General features: G+C 38.4%; 1 protein-coding gene across 2 annotated transcripts in view; it reads right to left on the minus strand.

The window, feature by feature from the left end:
- Nucleotides 1–7569: 7569 nt before the first annotated feature.
- The window catches only part of arsj (arylsulfatase family member J), a 53340-nt gene continuing 39543 nt past the window's right edge, over nt 7570–21366 (minus strand). Inside the window, exons 2-3 of one of the 2 annotated variants that reach the window (XR_010006369.1) lie at nt 19007–20492; nt 7570–9029 (exon numbers count right to left, since the gene is read on the minus strand). Coding sequence is in view for 1 of the 2 variants with exons in the window: in XM_003221779.4 (XP_003221827.1) it covers nt 19097–20492 (1396 nt within the window). In the remaining variant the exon portion in view is untranslated. Of the gene's footprint in view, nt 9030–16302; nt 20493–21366 lie in introns of those variants that run through there. The other variant, XM_003221779.4, reaches the window with a different exon arrangement.

The following is a 21366-nucleotide window of genomic DNA, read 5'->3' on the forward strand; positions in this document are numbered from 1 at the left end:
TTGACGTCCAAAACACCTGGATTGAAGTTTGCCCATCCCTGCTCTAATGGTTCTGCTGCTCTCTTGCATTTGGTTTTGGACAGGTGCAAGTCCCATCAGCACCAGATTTGCCAGGGTTTCAACTCCCATCAGCCCCAGATCTGGCTGACTGCAATATACGGCTGTCCTCCTAACTAGTCAGATGCATCAGCTTTCTTGGGCTGCAACTCCCATCATCACCAGCTTACCTAGGAAAGGATAAGGATGTTGGGAGATGTATTCTGGGAAGTAGGTTGAGTCATCTGACTGGTTTAGAGGAGAGCTGCACTCTCAGTCATGGGTGGGAATGATGCAACTTTCTGAATGTGGGTGGACTACAACTCCCATATTCCTCTACCATGGCCCTTAAGGTGGGTTATGATGCGTATTTCTGCCAAATTCAATTTAGATCCATCATTGGTGAGATTCAGATAGCTCCCTGAATGTGGGTAGACTACAACTCCCATAATTCTTTGTCAATTCCTCCCACACCCTGCAGTATTTTTGTTGTACCAAATTTGGTCTAGATCCATTGTTTGTGGGGTTGACATGATTCTCCAGATGTAGGTGGATGCAGCTCCCATCATCTTCTGTCAATCCCCTTGAAATCCCATGAGTATTTAAAGTTGGTCATGATGGATATGTGTACCAAGTTTGGTCCAGATCCATCAAAACATGTAGGAACATTTGTGGTTCTAATATAAAAAGAATATAGAAACATATACATTTTTGACTTTTTATATATAAATGTACAAATTGACTGGTATAAATTTAAATTTTATGTACATATTTTTCTACATGCATTAGGATGCTCATGTTAGATATCTTGAATATTTGTTCACAAGATCAGCCAGTTCTTGTATGTATTGATGTATGTTTTAAGCTAATAATGGAGCATCCCAGAGAATTGTGAAGTTGGAAAGGATCTCAAGGACTCTAGTCTAATCCCCTCCTACCTAGAAATCCATCAGTGCCATATAATCCAGATTATCAAAGCAGGTACTCTCAAGGAGGGGAATTTTCCATCTTGTTTAAAAGAAGCAGTAATTAGATCATAGCTGACATTAATAATTACAGACTGATATCTAACCTCTCTTTTTTGGGCAAGGTGATTGAGAAGGCAGTTGCTCTCCAGCTCCAGGCAGTCTTGGATGACACACACTTCCTTAACTCATTTCAAACTGGCTTTAGAGCAGGATATGGAGTTGAGATGCTATGGTCGCCTTAGTGGATGATCTCTGTCCCAACACTGACAAGGGGTTTGTGTCCCTATTTGTGCTTCCCGACCTCTCAACAGCCTTCGATACCAATTAGTGTCTAGGCAAAGTATAAGATGTTGATTTTGACCTTTAAAACCCTACATGGTTTGGGTCCAGTTTACCTAAAGGATCGTCTTCTCCCACACAATGTGCCCTGAACACTTAGGTCCTCTGGTGGCATCTGCTGCAGCCTGCCAGAACCTGGCTGGCAACCATCACCCAGAGGACCTTTTCATCAACCACCCCACAACTGTGGAATGACCTGCCAGATCAGCTGTCAGAATTTAAGACACGAGTGAAGGCCTACCAGCAGGCCTACCCAGAGAGTTTTAATGATGAATTTTTAACTTCCACTCTATGTCTAACTTTTGTTTTGTGTATTTTAATATATATTTTATGGAAATATGTCTTAATATGTGTATTTTATGAAGTGTTTGAAATGATTATGTGTTTTGATTATGTGTTTTAGCAGTGTTGTAACCTGCCTCGAGCTGCGAGGAGAGGTGGGTGAGATATAAAATTATTATTATTATTATTATTATTATTATTATTATTAGAAGGGGCCTAAAGCATCCCTGAGAGATAACCATTTGACTTCTGTTTAAAACCACAAGTGAAGGAAAATCTGCCACTTTCCAATGAAGTTTATTCTACTACATTTTACTTGTGTGTGAATGTGAAACATTACTATTGAGTTAATCTAATTAGTTGTGATTCGTTCCCAATGAATTCCGGGGTATTAAAATCTTAGCTCATGTCTGTATCCAAGTTCAGCAAATGTAGTCTGGATCCAACTCTATGGATTCTGTTTTTTACTGATGATGGGAAATAAGTGAAGTTTGCATTAATTTGCTCAGTGCTTCAAAATGCTACACAAACTTTGTAGTGCCTTAGTGTTTCATTTCTGTATCACACGTGCACATAGTACCTATGCATATATAGTGCTTAATAGTGCCATGGATGTATCTTAGACTGCGGTTCCATAAAACCTGGCATTATGAGTCAGGAACTGGCAGGCAGACACAACAGATACTGCTCTTGCCCAGGCAAGTCCCATCCATACTTTGAAACATTTACAAGTTTTAAAGTTCTGAGAGGCAGTTGCTGGCTTGGATGTGTAGGGCCATCTTGAGGCTAAAAGAGTTTGGCAACACAAAAGCAAAACTGGATTGCTCTCAGCATAAGGCAACTGTGCTGTAAAGCACCACAGCTTCCAAGATTCCAGCAGCTCATTAAAATACTTCAAGTTTATCAATACATTGGGAATACAAACTGCACATAATCTATATTGCATTAAGGTAGCTTAAATGTTAAATATATTATGTCTGGTTAACAGCTTCATTCATCCAGACAGACTCCCATTGTTTCCCTTATGGGTCCATTGCCACCAATGAACATATATGTCAGAAAATACTTTTTATTATTTTGGGCATGGAATTATTTTCACATGTGGAAGGTGGTCTACATTAGGTAGGATAATATGGAGAAGCCTGGCTGAGTGTCAAAGTGTTTCTCCATACTCCGGCAAAACACAGGCTATTTTCCTTCCAACTATGGTGGTCCCCAAACTTTTGCATTTTTTGGGAGTGGTTGGTTGGCTTTGAAAAAAAAAGAGAAGCTTAAATTGTATGCAAAACATTGTGCACTTGGACATCTGGCCAAGAAATGAAAGTCAGGAATGTTTGGTTATATGTACTGTCAGATAATGCTGTGATCTTATGGCAAGTTATAACAGCTTCAGTCAAATAATAATAATAATAATAATAATAATAATAATAATAATAATAAAAATTGTATTTATATTCTACCCTATCTCCCCAAAGGGACTCAGGGTGGATTCCAAACACAAAAGGCAAAGATTCAATACCTGAACACAACAAAAATACACCCATAATAATGAAAATTGACAACCCAACATATAAAAGCAAATTATGACTTAACTAAAATTAAATAAAAACACAACCTGTTATATCAGATATAAAACAAATAATCAAACATCGAACAGAAGCACCAATTTCTCAGTTCCTTGGGAGCAAATAGATTGATCATTGCTCAAGATGTCTATTGAGCTGGTGGGGGCGAACAGGGCATGGATATGAGTAGTAGCTATTAAAGATATAATGGTAGTATTAACATCTACTACTACTCCTCCTCGTAAGCCAGTGAACAGAGGTACATCTTCAGCTGTTTCTTGAAGTCAGGGAGGGAGGGGGCCATATTTAACTCCTTAGGCTGGGAATTCCAGAGGTGGAGTGCAGACACGGAGAAGACCCTTTCTGTCGTTCCCACCAGCTACGTTTTGGACAGGGGTGGGATCGAGAGCAGGGCCTCCTCGGGTGACCGCAGTGTCTGAGTTGGTCTGTAGGGGGAGATGCAGTTCGTCAAATAGTCTGGATTGACTGCTGTTAATGCTTATAGCCAAGTAGAAAGGGGTGGTGGGGGATGGAAGCTTTATTGTTTTGGGAAATTTAGTCAAAGAAATGCAGAGGAATTTATCCTAGACTTGGGGTGCATCCACACTGCAGAATTAACACCACTTTATCTTTCATGACTCAATGCTATGGAATCCTGGGAGCTGTAGTTTGGTAAGGCAACTGCACTGTTAGCAAAGAAGGCTAAAGATCTTGTAAAACAACACTTTCCTTGATTCTATAGGATTGAACCATGGCAGTTAAAGTGGTGTTGAAGTGTATTCATGCTACAGTTTTCTCTAGCTGGGAAAAGAAGATGCAGGAAGGGGCATAAAAGAAAAGAAGTAGGAAGTAAAACCCAAGTTTAGCAACTACAAATTGATCTGGAAATCAAAATACAAAAGATTAGCTGTCTGGCTCTTACCTCTTTCACCTTTTTCTATCTCCCAGTATGAACTACAGCAGGGGTCCTCAAGCTTTTAAAGCAGAGAGCTGGTTCATGGTCCCTCATACTTTTAGCCGGGGTGGGGGGTGGGGGTATAGTTTGAAAAAAAAATGAACAAATTCCTATGCACACTGCACATGTGTTATTTATAGTGCAAAAACATGAAAAACAATATGATATTTAAAATGAAGAACAATGCTAACCCACATAAGCTTACCTGTATTTCAATGGAAAGTATGGGCCTGCTTTTGGCTGATGAGATAGTCAAGTTAATTAGGATTGTTGTCGTTGTGTGCCTTCAAATTATTTCAGACTTAGGGCAACCCTAAGACTAAAATTTATGGTTGGGCCTGGGTAAATGACATTGGAGGGCTGCATTTGGCCCACGGGCCTTAGTTTGGAGACCCCTGAACTACAGCATTAGTGTTTCAATTTCCAATATGGGAACATCAAGAAACATAATTTTATACACATTTTCATAATAGATAATGTTCTGTTTTAAAACACAATCTTGAAAATATTTTCCCTGCAGCCATTTTTACTAGTATTTAATTAATTCTGAATGGCCTTCTGGGTTATATGAGTGCGTTATATTAAAACTATTTATTTTGTAGCATTTCTTTTCACTCTCCAGAAAATCAAACAACCACTTTTCTATTCTCTTTTTATGACTGACAAGAGCCCAATAGTAACACATTTTATTCTGTTTGTTTTTGCTTAGAGTTATCACAAGCCTTGAGGCAATGATGCTGGTTTAAATAATATAACAATAAGGAAAGGCTTTGTGAATGTTTACAGCATTAAGTTATATTTGTAGTACTGACTAAGGAGTTGCTTGAATCTGAATCAATTCCTTTTTATGGATACTATTTTTGGGGGAAAGGCACCACTGACTAAAATATTTTGTGAATCCCAAATGCCTTTTGGCAGTTTAATACCGAAATGATTTTCTTTCTGGGCATTAGTCCATTTTTGCTGTTTTGTTTAAATAATATCATTGATCCCCAAAGAGAAGAATAACCAGAAAGAAATTATAAAGCAGAGACAGAAAATACCAGATAGCAACTGAAAATCAATATACCTCTCCATTTGCTTTCATGATTGGAAATGTCTGTTTTTCCAAACCACCTACCAAATTCACACAGTTGGATAGCCTTAAGTTCACTTCCACATTCTACTCAAAAAAGGAAAAAAAGTCTTTGCAGTCAACAAATAAGATTGATAGTAGCTGTGAAGATTTTTGATGGGACATTGTGGTTTCAAAACTAGACTTAAATTTAATTGTTAGTCTCAATTATAGTAGATTCACTGGATCAATTTATGTTAGATAACTATTGATTAACCAAGGGAGTTGCACCCACCTACACCATCTTAACACTGACCTTAACCAATATATCATGTTGGTCCTCATTTGGTAAGGTGTTTACTATTCTTGGTATCTATGCTATCTATAAATATCGAGTTTCCTCCTTCCTAATTTACTTATTTAAGCACCATTGTTCCTTTACTTGGTTCTTTTCTTTCTTGAGTTCATGAAATCATAGCATTACAGAGCTAAAAGAAATCTCAAGGGCATCTGGTGTATTTAGTTGCTGACCCAGTAATTGACCGCTATATCATACCAATGATAGCTGACAGCTATCGTCAGTAAGGTAATAAATCCACTTTAGCATTTGGCCAATAATTATAGAACAGTGGTTCTCAAGCTGGGGTCCTCAGATGTTATGGCCTACAACTCCCAGAAATCCCAGCCAGTTTACCAGCTGTTAGGATTTTTGGGCATTGAAGGCCAAAACATCTGGGGACCCACAGGTTGAGAACCACTGCCCTATACAATTGGGACTAAACCCTATAGTAGATTCATCAGAAACTGCTATTCTTACAGATGGCCATCCAACCTCAGTCTGATAAAATTTTCATATTTTCCTTAAGCTTAGTCAAATCTTGCAACTTGAATCCATTTCTATGTATTCTACTCTACAGAGCAAAAAGCACTGTAGCCCTTTTTAGTGCCAATCTTTAAGTGCTTATAGTAATCAGCTGCTTTGAAGACTGGGATAGAAAATCTGTGGAGAAAATGCTTTTAGTTCATAATGCAGCTGAGCACTGAGCTGTACATACTTGAAAATAGGACAGAATATTTCCTCAACACTTTCCAAGGTCACAATTTGTTTAACTACAAGGTGATCTTTTCACTGATATAGTTGGCCTTGACATACTAAAATATGCTAATGATTATCGCCCCCACATTATACAAAATAACATAAGTCAAGGGTTTCCAATTACTTCTGTATTTACTTTTTGGACAAATATTGTTGTTGTTTCATTACTTTATCCATTAAATGGAAAATGGAAAAGTAACCCCACTATACTTTAATGTAGGCCATTTGGTTTATTATGTTTTTCACTTCTAAATCCATGCTCAAGCAATTTCCCTTTACAAAATATAAAATATTTTCCTTTTTAGCTGCCCAGAATAATAAAGGATGCAAGTCTTTATCAGCTTTCAAAACTTAAAAAAAGTTTTATTACAGAATAAAGCTTGTTATGGGAAGTTTAGCCAAGTTGAGGGGTCAACTCATGCCATTTGCTTAAAAATTGTGGGCCCTCGCCATACTTGATACTTACACAAACCTCCATTACATGCCAGTGGATATTCTACTTGGTTTTGTGAAATTGCCAATTCCCATAGATTTTATTAGCCAAGCAAACCTCACTAGTGTTGTTCATCCCAACAAGAGATTCTTCTGGGCTGTGTGGCCAGCACCACATTTCTATTTCTTCTAAATGAGAGAAGGAGAATACTTGGCCAGACACAGTGTGAGAGCTTGCTATACTTAGAATGGCTTAGCCTGAAATATCAGAGGTTTAGACTCTGTTTTCTTTCCTCAGTATAGGAATGCACAGATATCTAATACAGACTCTAATTTCAATAAGAAAAAGCAATACATACATACACATTTGGAGCCATCATGGTTCCGTGATTTTAGTGTTTGATTAGGATCCTGTGCCACCAGGGTTCAAATCTCAATTCAGCCAGGGAAATTTATTTGATGACAGTGGGCAAATCACTTGAGGAAGGCTATGTCAAACATCTCCGGAATATATATTTGCCAAGGAACCCCTTCAATAGAGTTTATGTTGGTTGGAGACACACAATAATGACCCAAGAAGTTCTTAGGGTGCAACAGGGGTTCGTAACACTTTTTGTTCTACAGATCTCTTTTCTAGTCAGGTGAGAACCATGGACTACTTCTCAGAATGTAGCAGCAGATAGTTTTTATGAAACTCAACATTGTCATATCTTTAAATGAAATTTTAGGATTATTCAAAATTATGTTTTACAACTTTCCCACAATTTCAAAACCTGATAACCTAATACAGTGAAATGTCTGTTCAAATAATTTTTGAGAAATGCAACAATTGTAATGTGATATGAAAATATTACTATTGTAATTTATTGCATACATTGATAAGTAAAGGAAATCCTAGATTTCAGTTAGAGGTCAGACAAAATAAAGATAATAAGTTGATTTTCTGAAGTTCAAGGTCATGGAACCCCTGAAATCTTTCCATGGATCCTCAAGGTCTGTGGAAAGATTTTGGGGGTCCGTGAACTTGAATTGGAAAAAAAAATCATGCACAGACACACATCAAATTTAAAAACTAATGAACTTCCTATACTCAAGCAGCAGAGGGGGCTCCAAGTTAAGTGGTGTCATTTTTCTGTGAGCATTGAGTAAGCGGTGCCTCTCTCAACATGAGTCTCACACCAAGTTGACTTAACTATTATTTTCACTGTATGCCTAATTTTTATTTTGTGGAAATATGTTTTAATATATGTATTTTATTGAGTGTTTTAAAATGATTGTGTGTTTGTTTATGTTTTAGTAATGCTGTAACTTGCAATCCCGGCATGCAAGACACCCACACGCACATATTCTACACATTTCCCCCCATATTTTGTAACATCCTTTATTTTTCCCCTTTTTGTATTATATTTTTAAAAAATCATTTGAAATGAATTTTGAAAGGGATATATGGGCAACTGTGAGGAAATAGTGTTTCTCTTACTGAACAATAAGCCAGAGTACTTCAGATAGGACATTTTCATGCACAAATATACCTGTCATTGTTGCATATTGAGCAAGTCTTCAAACAGCTTTGTTCATAAATATGTTTCACATTATGTCCCAGGGAAGGGACAGTATAACATTCACAATGGAGAAGACAACAGTGTCAGTGAAGCTGTGCTATGTACTCAAATTTGGTTATAGCTGGAAATTAGAATGAAAGGATTCAGCAAACTATGGATCTGAGCAAGAAAGAATTGACAGAAAGGTGGCATCACACACATGTACATATGTAGAACTACCCATCCAGATTTGATCATGATTTTAAACTCACTGTATTTTAATCTTTGTTCTGTGCCTTTTAATATATGTATTTTACAGAAATACATTTTAATATGTGTATTTTATATAATAATTATGTGTTTTTATCTATGTTCTAACCTGCCTCGAGCCATGAGGAGAGGAGAGTAGGAAATAAAATAATAAATTTTTGATACACAACAAGATTAGTACACGGCAAACAAGATCACTATGATGGCTGTTGTATTGGATCACACGTCGAACACTTCTCAAGTGTCTAGAACTATGTGATGTATGAGCGAATAATGCATGCAGATCCAAGCAGGGAGGCCTTTTGCAGCTGACAGATGGTAATTTTGTTAGCACCAATTGTTTTTAAGTGCTGGCCAAGGCACTATACCTAGTGTGCCGATAACCACTGGTGCCACCTTTATTGGCTTGTGCCAGAATCTTTGCAGTTCGATCTTTAAATCCTTGTATCGTGTAAGCTTTTCCAGTTGCTTCTCGTTGATTCTGCTATCACCTGCAATAATAAGAATAAGAATAAGTTTGGCTATGCCTCAACAAAGTGCAAGCCCCAACATATATGCATGTTTCTGTGTAAAAATGTGTATTTGATCATTTATTTATTTCAGCAATTTCTATGCCACCTTTCTCCAGGTGGACCCAAGGCAGCTTACAATATCTTAAAATATACATCATGGATAAAACGGTTATCTAAAACGAATGGTAAAAGATCCATGAATGCTCCACAGCATCCAAATTATAAACAATAAAAGTATAAAATCAGAATTAAAATTCCTGTATGACCATAAAGTGCTGGATTCAGTTAAAGGCTCTTTCAAATAGGAAAGCCTTTACAGTTTTTCTAAATGATATCAGCATGGCTGCCAATTTGACTTCTTCTGGAGTGCATTCCATAACTTCGGAGCTACCCCCAAAAATGTGCCTTCTCTAGTGGCTTTAAGGTGCCAGTTGACCCTGAATTGAGTGGAGATGAGGGTCTCCTTCCTGAATCAGAAAAACTGCTAGTAGAAGAAGAGATATATGTGGGCTCCTCAATGAACTCTTGTGCAACCGTTAGCAAAATAAAAATAAAAAAATCCTCATTATATATTTTAAAACAGAAGGTATATGTTGAGAGGACAGTACCAGTAATAGCTTCCTACTATGTAAATAACCAGAAAAATAGGCATGCCTTGCACAAAGGATTGTGTACATATTTTGTACATACTTTTTCCTATATTGCAGTGATATTTGTGCTGGGATTAAAAATGCCACATGTGCAGCAATTCATTCAAGTTAGCTTCATACTCTTGGCTTGTTCAGAAACCAGCCACTATATTTCCTGGCTCATATATAGCAGACAGCTAGAGTTCAATTTACATCTTCCTGCTTTCTTTACTTCTATGCAAAAAGAGGAGTGAATTGGCAGCCAGATTCTTACTGTCCAAACGAGGTGTGTCATGGTGTTATTTAGCTGTGCTGTGAGATAATTGAATTTTAAATACAATCCAGTAAATTAATTTGAAGGATGATAAAATAGCAGTCGATAAATGAGGAAGACATAAAACATCTTGGAAATTGAAATCCAGAAGGCATTGCCAGTGAATGTAATTCAAATAAAGATTTTTCAGTATAACAAGACATTGTAGACATTTCCCTGAATGAAATTGTTTTCTTCTTACAACTGCACCACAGCTAGGGAATAATACATGAGTCAATTTTTTCACCTGTCAAGAATTGCTACGCATTCGCAATAGTGAAATGGCTCAAGCACAAGGATGTGGAAAATGCACCTCATTGGCCCCACGTAGTCTATGAAATCACTTTTGTAGCTACCAGACTCTGCTGATCATTGTACAAAGCCTCTCAATCACTTTTGGTGCATTTTGGGTGCCTGAAAACTTCCCAGTCCTATGCATAGATGCCCTTCCTCCCCTTGTTCAAAAACCTTTCTTTGCTGATATTTCAGCTGAAAATGGCACCAGAAAGTAACAGATTTCCACTGAACTGCTCCCAGGAACAAGAGAAGCAGAAATGTTGACCCTCTTTCTCGCCAGTAGTCAGGGATTCTGGGAGCTGAAGTCCAAAACACCTAGAAGACCAATTTCTGAAATAACTATCCCCTCAAATTATTAGATCTTATTCCATAAAACCAAGGAGCCCCTGGTGGCACAGTGTGTTAAAGCACTGAGCTGCTGAACTTGTGGACTGAAAGCGGAGTGAGCACCCACTTTTAGCCCCAGCTTCTGCCAACCTAGTAGTTCAAAAACATGCAAATGTGAGTAGATCAATAGGTACCACTCTGGCGGGAAGGTAATGGCACTCCATGCAGTCATGCTGGCCACATGACCTTGGAGACCTATGGACAACGCTAAATCTTTGGCTTAGAAATGGAGATGAGCACTAACCCCCAGAGTCGGACACGACTAGACTTAATGTCAGGGGAAAACCTTTACCTAACCTTTGATAAAACCATATTTCAGCAGTCTCCTCATTCCCTAGTATAATTGCCCTTAAAATAGTTTTTTTTCCTGATTTTTTACACTGTGTTCCTTGTTCTTATTTATTATAGTAAATGTTAATAACAAGGGCTAATACACAACTACTCATTTATTGAAAAACAGAATCTGCTGTATATTTTTCATATTCTGGAGCAAAGTAAATTATAAACATAGACAAAACACCTCTAACCCAAAAAGAATTAAAGAAAGAGGGAGAAGATTAGAACTCCAAAACTTCCTCCATCATCTCTAGTTAGCAGAAGTAAATACAAAAACCTTCAGAAAATCATTATTTATTTATGTCTGTTCAGTGTGAACTCATAACTGGATTACATAAATCACTTTATGATTACCATGTCTAAATCTTATGTTTGCTCTGTGTTTAGGGTGTTTCCAGAAGAAGGAGGTGGTTCATAACTGAACGGTCATTCCACTTTGTAACACTGTGATGTGAAAGTCCACACTGATATATGCTGCTGCTGCTCAGTCGTTTAGTCGTCTCCGACTCTTCGTAACCTCATGGACCAATCCACGCCAAAGCTCCCTGTCGGCTGTCACCACCCCCAGTTCCTTCAAGGTCAAGCCAGTCACTTCAAGGATACCGTCCATCCATCTTGCCCTTGGTCGGCCTCTCTTCCTTTTTCCTTCCATTTTCCCCAGCATCGTGATCTTTTCCAAGCTTTCCTGTTTCCTCATGATGTGGCCAAAATACTTCAGCTTTGCCTCTAATATCCTTCCCTCCAGTGAGCAGCCGGGCATTATTTCCTGGAGGATGGACTGGTTGGACCTTCTTGCGGTCCAAGGCACTCTCAGGATTTTCCTCCAGCACCAGAGTTCAAAAGCGTCTATTTTCCTTCGCTCAGCCTTCCTTATGGTCCAGCTCTTGCATCCATAGGTTACTATGGGAATACCATTGCTTTGACTAACACTGATATATACCCTGCTGTAAAACAACTTTTAAAGGAGTAGGGCAAATGTATCCCCCTTCTTTTGGCTTTGCACTTCCAACAACCATAGACAGCATACAAAATGGGGATGGCTGGTGGGAGCCATTGTTTAGTACTGTATATGGGTGTACAGCTTACTAATAAATGCATATATAGTGCTTGGGTGGAAAAGCAGTGCCATACCCCTTCGACATCAAAAGGCCAGAATGGGACCCCAGAAGAGCTTGATTTAGCCCCAAGGCTTAGGGTTTTCCATTTTTGGTCTAAAGTATAAGGATGGAGTAGGAACCAATCATTTATATCAATTAATATAGGGGGCCATGTAATATTCCATAAACATTTAATCCAACATTATTAGGAATGGTTATTTAAGGACTCAAGAAAGTAGTGATTTTCCACCAACTACTCATTGAATCTTTTAAATGGAGATGTTATCCAACATATTCTGTAATCATTGCAATAGCTTCTGTCTATGGAATCCTGGGGTTTGAAACTTCATGATGTATATGGAACTCTGTCCTATTCAGTTCTATTGCTGTAGTTCAAGGGAGTACATTAGAGAACTCTGGGTACTACACCAGACAACAAATCATAGGATTCCTTAAGAATGAGCCATTGCAATTAAAGAAGCATCAAATTGTTATAATTTGCAGTGTGGATACACACTATGTCACACCCAAATTCCTTTAGAGATTTCCTCCTGATTACTGCTGTTCCACCTTGGTAGCTGGATAAATGTACAGGCTTACTGAACTTGGGGGGGGGGGGTAGCTTTATTGCAGAAAGAAATATTGATTCTTAAAACTAACATTGAAATCCTTAAAACCCAGTGGGTGAAAACTCATGAAATTTTTTAATAAAAGCTACAGAGGAACTTTACTACATGTCATGAATCTCCCTGCATCCTATCAAGGACCTAATGGAGCCTCCAAATGAAAAAAACATAGCAGTTATTGCTTCTAAACCAATAGGTTTGTAAAAAAAAAAATTCAAACCTCACTGAAAATGTTCAAATCCAGTAAGAACATTCTGACTCATGGTGGTTAGATTAAAAGATTAATTACCCAGAGCTGGATTTTGGCAAACATGACTGATTACGTGGCTTCCAAAATAATTGCATTTAAAAAATATCTTTACACGTCCCTAAAGTTATTAATTTTAAAACTTGTGTTTGAATTATAAGACTCCTAAATGTGTGGAGTTGGGAAGTCACTGTTCAGTGCTCGAGAGAAGAACACTTGACATATGCCCAGAGACACGTGTTTTAGGTCATACAGTTGGAAATGAAAACAGATTCCAAATCCTTTATGACCCTTGGCACTAATTATGCCAAAAGCCTGGGGAAATTATTTTGGGGACTCTAGCATCTGAAACAACCTAGCCACATAGGCCTTTGGCATAATTAGATTAGAGGGCTGGGAATGAATGTTCCAAGCTTTGATTGTACCTCATTTTTAAAAAGTTGGCTTTTGCCTGCATATTAACACTTGTTAGCTATTTTCCATAACAGATCAGTGATATATTTTGAAGTTCAGACAGCGATCATGACAGCTGCATAGCAATGACCCAAAGGAGATCCAAAGAATGTGGGTAGCTGTGTTGATTCATGACAGCTAACCAGTTCTAATAGTTTTATGTCCATTGGGAACAGGGCATTTGTAAAGCTAATGATGCTTCAACTTTGCAAGTCCTAACCTGGCTTTTAAAAAGAGTGAAGACTCTAGTCTTCTCTAACTAATGAAATTGACCTTTTAAGCAAAGTTTAGAAAACACAAACAGAGCAATCTGTTGTGCCTATTCCTTGTTCATTTTCAATTGATCACACACATGGCATTTACTGAAATGAATGTTTCCTCAATGTAATTTAAATGCAGGCTTCAAAATTACTCCAGCATGACACATCAGCCTTACATGGTTATGGAAATGATGGAGTCAAGTAATGAACATTTGTTATATGAAATTTACTTGTAACAGAATATTTGTGAGATTTTTCTCTTTGGTGAAATGTGCAAGACGACAGCCATCTTAGTCCTCAGTGAATATGGAAATGTCATGATATTCATTTAAAAGTGTTCCTATTCTGGAGTTTTAGCAGTTTTGATGTTTGTTGTTATTACAAATAATCCCACCCCCTCCAACAATGCTTATCTGCTATGGACCAGTACTATATCTTATAGGGTTTTTGTTCCCTAAATACAAATTCTCTTTTGATGCTATAATTTTATATATTGTGAGATGGGTGGAGGGAAGAAATAGTAGATGTGTCATGTTTTTCCTTGCTGGCTTTTTCAACAATCACGTATTCAAGGGTAAAGTATCAGGAATTCCGTAGAAGCAAAATCTGCTTAAAAGGAGAGATGATGTAGGATGGAATAGCCATAGGCAAAGAGATGGGGACAGCAGATCAAAAGCTAGAGGGAAACTACATCCATCTTTGGCTTGTATCCTGGTCCCCTCCAAGGATTAATCCACAACATTTTGCTTTTTGACAAGTGAATCTTACCTTAACAACCAATGACATAACACCCTTCACCACACTCAAGGACTGCAGGCCAGTTTAGTTGGTGCACCTGAAGCCAAGTGATATATTTAGCCTTGTCTCCCAAAAGATTACAATACCCAAGGGCTTCAGGTATGCAAATTGTAATATGAAAGGACCCAATCCTATTTGCATAATTATTTGTGAATGTTCAGTTATTTTCAAGCAATGCTGAGCATTACATATTTAACATTAATATTCCTTGTAAATTCTTTGTTCAGCATTTGTATCATAATTTCATGCCAATCTTCATATCAGCATGCCTGCATCTGTCTCAAAAGAAATAATCAAATCACAAGAAAAATAATTACATTTAGCTTTTCCCTAAAGAAATAACTCCCCAAGAAGCATTTGCTGGCAGGACTGTACTGTTTTTCATTATCTGGCTATAGGACATAATGGCTATGTTTGATCAGAACATAAAGGGATGTTGTCCAGCTTTTTGATCCCAGCAAGTGTCCAAAGAAACAGATTATCTTGAGAAAAGCAGCTACAGAGAAGTCAGTCCAGTAGTGGAAATCCAAGTAAATAAAGAAAGGTTTGGGGATAAGGTCTCAGGCAGTCCAGAGGTCCTTGCTCTGAGGCTGAGAGAGTGTGACTTCATAGCTGTTCATAAGAGGCTGGATCTTATGCCTTTTAGGTGTAGTAAAGACTTTCTGTATATATTTCAGATTTCAATATGAATGTCAAAAATATGTAGTTTGATTTTACATAGGATTTGTGTTACATTAGAAAAGTAACAACAAATATCACTTAAGTAAAATAAACATTAAATATTAAATAACCCCAAAAATAAAATAAGGTGTATATAACCTGAGCAGGCAAAATCTGGAGGGACTCACAGAAACAATAGACAATCTAACCTCTTGTAAGAGCAGGCCTCCATTAGAAAGGGCCCAGCATAAGGGGAAAAAACATTATGGACCCAGCCCGGACTTCAACACCAGTTAAGATTTAGTGGAAACTAAAAATGATGGTCTCTTCAAATAGACTTTGAGGCTTCTTGTGGTAATATTACACGTTAAATCAGAGTGACTTGCAGTGTAATGAAAACTAGGCTCTGCTATATTTTGCAAGTTCCTCTCCCCCCCTCCCCAAAGTATGGTTGTTTGATCAAATCCAGATTCATCTGAGACATATTTATATACTTACAATTCAATGCAAGTAAATTGAATGTTTTATTGTTTTCCCATATCCATATGTGAACCCACATTTGCATGCATGTTTTTTTTAAAAAAGTAAAAAGCCTTTTTTATAGATTTTAAAATGTTCCAGATTGAGGCTTAGAAAAATAGATTTTAAAATATAGCTAAACAAAAACAAAACAGAAGAAAATGCCAAAGCTAATTACAAAATAAGATAAAAGGAAATGTCAGAGTTCAAACCTGCGTAGATTTGCCTTTAGTCCCTAATTTTAGATATGTATGCACAATGACCTGTATGGTACAATGAACTTTTATATCCCTACTAGCTGTGCTTGGCCGCACGTTGCTGTGGCTTATGGGAATCATTTGTTGACCAGATGGAATAGCAGTGAATAGCCTTGCAGCCTCAAAACCTGGCAGTTTTCTTCTTATGTGAATCCTTGTTTGGTGAGCTGGAATACAATGGAATAGGCTTGTTGCTTGGAAGACCGGGTACTTGCGTTCTAGAGGAATGTTTTTTTGGCCAATTTGAATTGCAAAGAATAGCCTCGCTGCTTCAAAGCCTGTCCGCTTTCTATATAGAGGCATCCTTCCTTGGGCAGGTTGAATGGAACGGAGTAGCTTTGATTTGTAAATAAGACACAGTGGGACACTCAAATTATTGCCATAAAAATAAACTATTTTATTAGATATATAAATAAAATGTTTAGCGTAGAGTTCTCTATGTTTGACTCTTCTCCCTGTTTCTTAAACATACATGAATTTTCTTCTGTAATAAAACCTGAGTGACTATAGAACCAAATAATCACTTTGGAGGCAAACACATAGTGGGAGAGAATAATTCTTCCTTTTACAGTTCTTGTTTGGATTTTACAGTACTTTGAGATAGCTACATAAAACACCATTCTTTTTGCCATAACAATGGACTAACGAACAGAAGCCACAGGAATAAAACATTCTTGGCATTCTATGACTTAAAATAAATTACAACATATGTTTATACAAGATGACCTCCTACTCTCTGTAATTAGTGTCTTCTTCAGTTGGGCATCCATTGCTCAAATGTCTTCAAAATGAGGAGTACTCAACGGAATTCAATAGATATTGATGCTATATGTGAATTAAGAAGTATTGGGAATGGGCCCAATCCCCTCCTTGCCATGTAATGGTCCTGCAGCAGCAGCCGCCAAAATGGCAAACTGTTGTTTTACTGAGACCCCTTCTGCACTGCCATACAAAATCCAAATTATCTGTTTTGAACTGGATTATATGGCAGTATAGATTCGGATAATCCAGTTCAAAGCATCTACTTTGGATTATCTACTTTTATAATCTGGATTATATGGCAGTGTAGAAGAGGCCTGAGATTAAGGACAAAATGCCCCCTTCTTACACAGGCAAACTAACTGGATTCACAGCAGAATGTTTTGTGCTCCTAGGACCTGACCAGAGGCAACAATGGGACTAGGCTACATGCCTGGTTCATTGGATTTTTGTCTTTGGCCTGATAACACTCCTGTTTTGTTAAGTCAACAGATTTCCTTTATGTATGTTCTTTTCTTAACCTCTACCTTTTAGTGGAAGAGTGGACCAAGTGTATCCCTGAGGCTACAAGAACCCCCAGGAATTTTTTTGCAACTCTTGACTCACCTCCTTTTTTCTGGATAAAAATAGTTTCTCTTGGAATTCACTTTTTAAACAAAAATTCTCTTTTAAACTAGACATAGCACAGTTCAACACAAAAAAGTCAAAGCTGACTTCAAGCTTCATCTGATGGGAGGCATTTGGGCAATTTGTATGGCTCCTGGAGGCCATAGGCAGAAAATTGTCCACTGAATATTTCATAGTTTACCAACTCTATGTTAGGATACAAAGACTTTCACATTCACCTAGAATCTCTCCTTTTTCATGTTAATGAAAATGAGATTCTGCCTAAACAACTAGGCAGGCAGACACAACTCGGGGCCCTTCCACACAGTCATATAACCCAGAATATCAAGGCAGAAAATCTCATAATATCTGCTTTGAAGTGGGTGATCTGCGGCCACACTGCCAGTTTAAAGCAGAAAATGTGGGATTTTATTCAGCTGTGTGGAAGAGGCCTAGGAAAAAACAGAGACCCGTGGGTCTGGAAAACATAGAAATCTCAAGCTACTCTCTGTATGGCTGTTCAATCTTTCAGTACTGGCAATGGAATGACCTTTGCAGTATGTGAAAGCATCATACTAATGTAGGGGTTCAGGGATCCCATTAATATGGCTGATTCTGCCTATAGCAAGGTTGTCCCTGCTGTTACATATTACAGGTATTACAGCTGTTCAGTTCCCCTTCTGGATGCTGGAATGAACAGAGTAGCAGTGCTTGGTGAATATCATTATATGGCTGCACTCTTTGCAGTTACATGTGGATAGAGTATGAATTTCAGAGAGATTGTGCACACATAGACTAGCACAGTATTTCAGGCTACAGCTTTCTATAATTATAGCGGTGTACTAGCCCTTTTGTGTGTGTGTGTGTGTATAGCTTGCTTTTATTGGAAGAGATTGTAGCCTGGCACATTCTGGGAAGGGGGATAAATCCTTTCCAGCTGAAAGCAAGGCAACATTTAATTAGAAACAGCTTTTTCACAACTAATTCAAGATATTCTAGTAGCCTAATAGTTGACTATGCTTCACTAAAACAGCTTGAGAGGCAGCTCAAGATCATGGTAACATTTTGTCCCGTTTTGTTTCTGTTTTCTTTGAAACATTTACCAATATATTTTTTCAATTCTCACCCTAAAATGCACCATCTTTTGTATAGTGTTTTAAGCACTGGTACAGTAGAGCCCTGCTTATCAGTGCCCCGCTTATCCGAGCGTCTGTATCATCTGAGGCATGGGGGCTTGCCAGGGCCACAGGGAAGATGCCTCAAGGGAGGAAGGCAGGCTCCAGAGGAAGTTTTAATGGAGCTGGTGGGAGCCTCTAAGCTCCTCAAAGGTGAAAAGGAAGGCGTGGGGAGAAGAAATACAGCATTAGAAATTTCTCCAGAGCCTGCCTCCCTCCCTCGAGGCACCTTCCCTGCGCTTGGATAATAGGTGCCCCCTATTATCCGAGATTTCTGGTATCCGAGATTGCGCCCGCCCGTTTAACTCGGATGAGCGGGGCTCTACTGTAATATGGTATATTTCCTCCACATGAAAAAGAAGGTGGTTCAGCCATAGAGTTACCCAGAAAGGAAGCAATGTGTACTGTACCTTAGACACCTTTCTGAACATGACAAGTGCTGTACTGGCAGTTCTACTGTACTGGTAATCTGAAAATTATGAATTTTGGGGAATATTTTTAGTTCAGCAATGACAAGCTATGCCTAAGCACATTTACCTGAACATTTGACTGCCACTGAAGTTTTTTTTGAGAGAGGACCAGAGACAATCTTTCTAGAAATATTGCAGCAAACGTCATGAACCAAAATTAGCCACCCATAAAGCAGCTCAAAGAATGTCCCTTTCTTTTGTTTGATTTCTTTCTGGATTTATTTTTCTTTTGTTTATTTTCTGCTTTGTTTTTATTTGATTTTTTCTTCTTTTTCTCCTCTTCCTTGAACCATGGCCCCCAGACTCCTCCATTAAAGTTGGGGTTACTCCTTGGGTCTTTAGGTGGATATCGAACCGGGACAGCTGTCTTATTGAATTGGGAAAGTCTTCGCAGCAACTGCTTTACTACATCAGGATATTTACTAGAAAGGTCCACTCGCTCATAGGGGTCAGCAGTGATGTTGAACAGCCAAACCGTTTTACCAGCGGTCCATGAAACCCGCTCATTGTGCCAACGGCTAGGACCTACATTGCTAAATGACTGAGGAGGGACCCAGTCACTGTACCCTGGATTTCCTGTCAGTAGTTTCCAGTGGTTCACACGGATGGCTGACTGAATTGCTGTGTTCCATATCCCAAATCCAGCTGCCCATGAACCATTTTTGGCCTTGGTATAGATGGGATCAATGTTGTGTAAAATATCCATTCTGGGAGAACGTCTACTCTCACTGATGGTCTCCCACACATCATAGCCATCCAATAGGGTGTCCTCATCAATCTGTCCTTCTGCTAAGGTGATCAAAGTAGGAAACCAATCCGTTATATGTATAAGCTCCTTGCATACACAACCCTTGTTTTTGAGTAGGGGACTATGAACAAAGCCAACCGCTCGTATCCCTCCTTCCCAGTAAGTTCCTTTGCTTCCTCGGAGAGGCCAGTTATTTCCTCCAGCTGTTGGCTGCCCTCCATTATCTGAAGAGTAAATGATAACACTGTTGTTATAATAACCATATCTCTTTAATGCAAGAGTCACATTGTTGATAGCTTCATCCAAGCATGCCAGCATAGCAGCATACCTGCGCCGGTTTATATTATTTATTGATCTGTAACGTTCATAATACATGCCTGGAGCCTGAAGTGGTGAGTGGACAGCTTGGTATGCAATGTATAAAAATATGGGTTTTCTGGGGTTATGGGAGGCTAAGATTTGTTGCACTTTTTGAGTGTACATCTGTGTGGAGTATATGCCATTGTCATGATCCCAAGCAGCATTGTCATTCTCATACAAGTCGTAGCCACACATTCGAGGGCTGTCACATTTGTAATGGGTATAATAATCGCCGCTGCCCAAGAGAGAGCCAAAAAAGGTATCAAACCCCCGTTGTGTGGGCATACATTCTTTGCGGTAAAAGCCCAAGTGCCATTTGCCAACCATGTGGGTTGAGTAGCCAGCTTCCTTCAGCTTCTGAGGTAGTGTTGCATTATCCAAAGGTAAACAGTTAGGCTGTGTGGGCCTTATGACAGAATGCTGAAGCCCTGTATGAATTTGGTATCTGGAAGAGACAAGGACAAAAAGAAAAAAGAAATCACATATTAGACATAAGGAGCAATATATTCAAGACAAGAAAAAAAGGAGAAAGTACATTTTACATCAAGAAGAAAGTGAAAGGAAAGAAAAATCTTTCAGGGCATAAATGCATAGTATATCATACAGCACAATCTCATATATGTTTAGGAATAAGGCTACTACTTTCAAAACGACCTGTTCATAGGTCTGCATCTTGAAGCTGATGGCCCTAAGCAACCTAGCCAAAAATCAACCACAATGCTGGGAAGGAAGCATCCTTCTAATAATAGATTAAAATAAATTGCATTTAATATTTTAAACTCCCAGAAAATTCTTAAGTTAGGTTTGTTTGCTGTTCTGGGCAACTAGAGAGCTTCTTTCTGTGGAGTTCTTTCATCACATATTTCCTTAAATTCTGCAATAACCCAAGGAAGCAAAGTCATCTCTCCACATTTGCGGTTTTGGCTTTTGATTATTCACAGATTTGATTAAAAATCTTCTCTTTAGGAATTTCTAGGTCCTCCAATGTGATTCTATGTGTAGCTTCTAATAGAAGCTGTCCATACAGACATGCTAGAAAACTTAGACATTCCTAAAGGTGTTCTTTCAGGTGATATACATAGCAATTTCTTTGTGGATTTGCACTTTCAACGGGGGGGGGGGGACTGTATACATCAGCAAATTTTGTCTGCCTTCCCTATTTACAAAAGCACAACTGTGGAAAAAGTGTTAGTGTTTGTATCAACCAATTTCTAGTTTCTCTATCTCAGTGTTTGAGAATGCTTGCCAAAAAGTCTGGTCCCTAACCTTACTCAACTAGTTTTTGATCAAATATATTTAGCATCTTAATTTACACACTA

The sequence above is a fragment of the Anolis carolinensis genome, chromosome 5 (genome assembly GCF_035594765.1).
Source record: "Anolis carolinensis isolate JA03-04 chromosome 5, rAnoCar3.1.pri, whole genome shotgun sequence".
NCBI lineage: Eukaryota > Metazoa > Chordata > Lepidosauria > Squamata > Dactyloidae > Anolis > Anolis carolinensis.